The sequence below is a fragment of the Myotis brandtii genome, unplaced genomic scaffold (assembly GCF_000412655.1).
Source record: "Myotis brandtii unplaced genomic scaffold, ASM41265v1 scaffold825, whole genome shotgun sequence".
Taxonomy (NCBI): Eukaryota; Metazoa; Chordata; class Mammalia; order Chiroptera; family Vespertilionidae; genus Myotis; species Myotis brandtii.
In genome coordinates this window covers 405,703-409,899 of record NW_005371349.1, presented here as the reverse complement: position 1 = coordinate 409,899, position 4,197 = coordinate 405,703, and the positions used below count along the sequence as shown (strand labels likewise).

Below are 4,197 nucleotides of genomic sequence, written 5' to 3'. Positions count from 1 at the left end.
CTGGTCCCACCCTAATGTGCCCTGGGCTCCTGTTCCAACGGCCGCTTCCTCCTGGGCGGCCGAGTCGGCGCACTGGGGCCCACAGGTCCTTCGAGTTAAACTGTGAGCCAGGATGGGGGCCTGGGCACAGAAGTGGGGGGACACCCCTGACTGAACACCGTGGGTTGTGCCGATTTTGAGCCCAACCACCACCCCTTCGGGAGCTCATGGGGACCCCAGGGGACGCCTCTTCCTGGAAAGGCTGTCCAGCTTTGCCGAGAGCCCCCCGAGCACCGGGAGCGAGAGACGGGGGTTGGCCCCCTGGAGACAGCCGTCCACTCACGGGGTCGGGGCTGGGCCTGGGCCTGAACCCCCCTCCAAACTGGATGCTCCAGGACGCTCACTGGCGGCGCCCCCTGGTGGCCACAGAGCGACGTGCAGCCACCTGCCTGCTCACGCGTTTCCGTGGTGCAGCTGGGGCCCGGTCACCGACGGTGACCACGTGACTCACTGGGGAGGATTTTGCTCATTGTGCTAACCGGGCCGATAAATGTCCCTCTGCAGGGCCCAGCGGCTGCGGGGTCCCTTCCTGGGCGGCTTGTGGGCTCAGGCAGCTGGGTGCTCCCAGGGCCCCCGTGGGGCTGGGGCTCCAGGGGCGAGCTGTGTGCACATGGATTCTGGGAGGGCACGTGGGAGTACTTGAGAGTGTGTGAGTGTGTGAGAGTGTGTGAGTGTGTGAGTGTGTGTGAGTGTGTGAGTGTGTGAGTGTGTGCATGAGTGTGCAACTGTGACAGGGTGTGAGTTTGCATGTAGAAGTGGACCGAGGTGTGTCAAGTGTGTGCACGTGTGTGTGAACATGTAAGTGTGTGCTTGTGAATCTGTGAGTGTGCTCATGTGTGTGAATGGAAACTGAGGGATGTGCGTGTGTGTTACATGTGTGACTGTGTGAGACAGCATGTGTGACAGCGTGTGTGACAGTGTGTGTGTGAGACAGCGCGTGTGACAATGTGTGTGACAGTGTGTGTGTGAGACAGCGCGTGTGTGGTCGCCCCCCCAGCAGGAGCTGTGGACACTCCCCAGTGTCCTGGGTCTGGGAACACCTTGCCTCCCGGCTGTTTCTCTGCGGAGCCCCTGCCAATCCCTCCTCCCTGTGTGTCTCCCCCAGCAGAGCGCGGCGGGACCATGGGCTCCCGTGGACCCGGACGCGTGATGGCGTGCTGCCTGCTGCTGGCCTTTGCCTGTGGTGCGGTGCTGGGCCGCGTGCCCCCTGACCCAGAAGAACAGCAGGAGCAGGAGGGGACCGAGGAGCCGCTGCTGGACCATGCTGAGAGGTGAGGGTGCAGGTGTGGGTGCAAGTGAGGGTGCAGGTGTGGGTGCAGGTGTGGGTGCAGGTGAGGGTGCAGGTGAGGGTGCAGGTGAGGGTGCAGGTGTGGCTGGAGGTGTGGGTGCAGGTGAGAGTGCAGGTGTGGCTGTAGGAGCTCTGGTTGGCCGGGCTGAGGCTGGGGTCCCGGTTCCCAGGGGGCCTGTTCCCCTCGATGCTGAGGAGCTGCCCTCGGGGAAGGTGGCCTGGAGGACGGAGGAGCCATTTCTCCTCTCAGTGACCCAGCAGCTCATCTGGAGCTGAGACAGGGACCAGCCTCATGCCACCCGCAGGGGAGTGCGGCCCTGGGCGGGGTGGGCAGCCTCAGCTTTAACTGAAGAGCACAGCCAGCCCCGGCCCAGCCTCGGAGTCTCTCCTCGCTTCGCCCTTTGACCTGCTGGGTCCCGGGGAGTGGGCGCAGGACGGGAGAGGATGGGGCGGATCGCTGACGTGGGCAACAGAGGCGTGGCTTTCCCGAGACGCTATGAGACTTCCGAATGGCACCGTCTCCGCACTTGACCTTCCATGACAGGCCTCAGGCTCTTTGGGAGGCTTTGTAGGAACACGGAATGTGCAGGGTTCCTCATGGAACTGTCATTGTGAGGTCCTGGCACCAGGTGACAGCCGACTCCGGATTTCAGTGTGTTCACTGATTTGAGCCCTGGCTGACCTGGTCCCCAGGCTTCGGCCTCCTCAGGGAACAGTGGGACTGCGGGGGGGGGGGGGGGGGGGAGGGGAGAGGAGGGCAAAGGAACCCCCTCCCCAACCAGCCTCCTCCTCCCTGCCCCCCTCTTCTGCTTTTCATGCCACAAACATGGATTGAGTGGCTACTGTGGGCCCGGCCGTCTCCTAGGCCCTGGGGCAGACACACGCAGGGCACGGTCCCTGGCCTCCGGGGACTCTCAGGTTGTGGGGGGCAGACACGCACAGTGCCAGGGTGGGGGTGCTGGGAAGACCCAGCGAGGAGCCTCCCAGGTGCAGGAGGAGGGGCAGCCGGCCCGCAGCTAGGACGGTGCGGTGTGAGCCCTGCGTCCGGGGTGACCGATGATGCTAGTTTGGGGGCGTGGAAGGAAGAGGCTCGAGGGGCGAAGCGACCGTGACCGGCCACCAGTTTTACACGCATCCCTTGTGGGGCTTGCTGAGTCTCTGGATGAAGAGTCCTGGCCAGAGCTGGGGGTGCTGAGTCCAGGGCCTATATTCCAACTTCCTGGATATTCTGGGGTGTGGAAGCGGGGGTGGGGTTAGGTCAGGAGCGGGCCCATCGAGAGGGTCCTGTCCCAGCCGGAGGGGAAATGAGAGGACCATGCAGTGCGGCACATCGCCACCAGGTGGCAGCATGGGGCCGCCACCGTCCACTCAGCCCGGAGCCACGTCTTCCCATGTCAGGCTGCACTTTCGCATCTCCAGCTCCTGGGGCTCAAAGGGACCCCAAGGCTCTAGCCGGACCCTCTCACTCACAGTGAGTCGGCTTAGAAGATGGAGCATCTTCTAGGATCGCAGATGCATGAAGGGGACGGCCAGCCACGGCATCGTCACTGGCACCCAAAGGCCTCGTCCTCCGGGCGCCTTCTCCCAGCAGCCTCCCTCTTGCAAAGCCTCATTTTGTTATTACTGTTTCTATTGCTTTTTTGTTTTTGTTTTTGTTAATCCTCACCCGAGGATATTTTCTCATTGATTTTTGGAGAGAGTGGAAGGGAGAGGGGGAGAGACAGAGAGAGAGAAACATGGATGTAAGAGAGACACATCAATTGGTTGCCTCCCGCACACGCCCTGACCAGGGCCAGGGATCGAGCCTGCAACCAAAGTACGTGCCCTTGACCGGAATCGAACCCGGGACCCTTCCGTCCGCAGGCCAACGCTCTATCCACTGAGCCACACCGGCCAGGGCCCATCACTATTAACTGCTGTTCACAGAGGGCGGGGGCTCTCTCCCAGACCTTGCTGTGGGCCCCGTGGGTCTGTACTGAGGGAAAGCCGACAGGGCCCCGGTGTCTGGGTTGGGGGGGGGGGGGGGGGGGGCGTGGCTGGTCGGGACGCCAGGCCCTGGCAGAGGAGGGGTTCTGGCTCCGACCGCTCGTGGCTGTCATGTGACCTGTGACGTCCTTACTCCCTCAGGGCCGAGGACAAGCATGGCAAGTACAGCCCCCGGCAGGGCGAGGAGCCCCCGGCCTCCCGGTGCTATCGCTGCTGCGACCCCGGCGCCCCCCTGTACCCCACGGTCCCGGTGCCGCAGATCAACATCACCATCCTGAAAGGTCAGGGGCTGCAGAGCTGGGCGGAGGGACTGTCCCCCGGGGCGTGGGGCTGCTCTGTCCAGACAGAGCGGAGGGGCCGGGCTGGCTCCCTCGGGGCATGGGGTTCGGGCAGGCTGTCCTGGGGGAGGGAGGAAGTGCCATTTCGGAGGCTCCTGGCCCCTTTCCAGGAGGAGGGATTGGCCTCCCCACCTGCGTTCACACGCTGGGCCCCTGGGGTCCCTGTTTTGGGGCTTGGTGCTCCCCCGCCCTCCATCCAGCCACCTGCGTGCCCGGGTGCTGCACGGGGCGGCTAACCCTGCAAAATTGCCCTGGGAAGACGCGCGGCTGGGCCCGGGGCCCTGCGTCCCGAACATCTGCAGTCCATTTGCGCCGTGAGCGCAGCCTGGACGCGGCGGCTGTTGCCTTTGGACAAACCCACATGTTCCCTCTCCGTTGCCAGGACGTCCCAGCAGGAGCCCTAAGGCCGCTGCCTCTGGGTGGACACGGCACCGCCCTGGGGCTGGGTCGGCTTTGCATGACGCCACGTGTTTTTCTTTCCCTTTCAGGGGAGAAGGGCGACCGGGGGTACCGGGGCCTGCAGGGAAAATACGGCAAGACGGGCGC

General features: G+C 64.2%; 1 protein-coding gene across 7 annotated transcripts in view; it reads left to right on the top strand.

The window, feature by feature from the left end:
- C1QTNF1 (C1q and tumor necrosis factor related protein 1) overlaps positions 1–4,197 on the top strand; it is a 26,585-nt gene that overhangs the window by 11,950 nt on the left and 10,438 nt on the right. For 4 of the 7 annotated variants that reach the window (XM_014531842.1, XM_014531844.1, XM_005884212.2 and 1 more), the window contains 3 exons: positions 1,148–1,310; positions 3,455–3,594; positions 4,140–4,197. The exon at positions 4,140–4,197 is cut by the window's right edge and continues 530 nt beyond it. In XM_014531842.1, coding sequence (XP_014387328.1) covers positions 1,162–1,310; positions 3,455–3,594; positions 4,140–4,197 — 347 coding nt within the window. In that variant the 5' untranslated portion in view covers positions 1,148–1,161. Of the gene's footprint in view, positions 1–1,144; positions 1,311–3,454; positions 3,595–4,139 lie in introns of all 7 variants that reach the window. The other 3 variants (XM_014531843.1, XM_014531841.1, XM_005884213.2) reach the window with 1 other exon arrangement.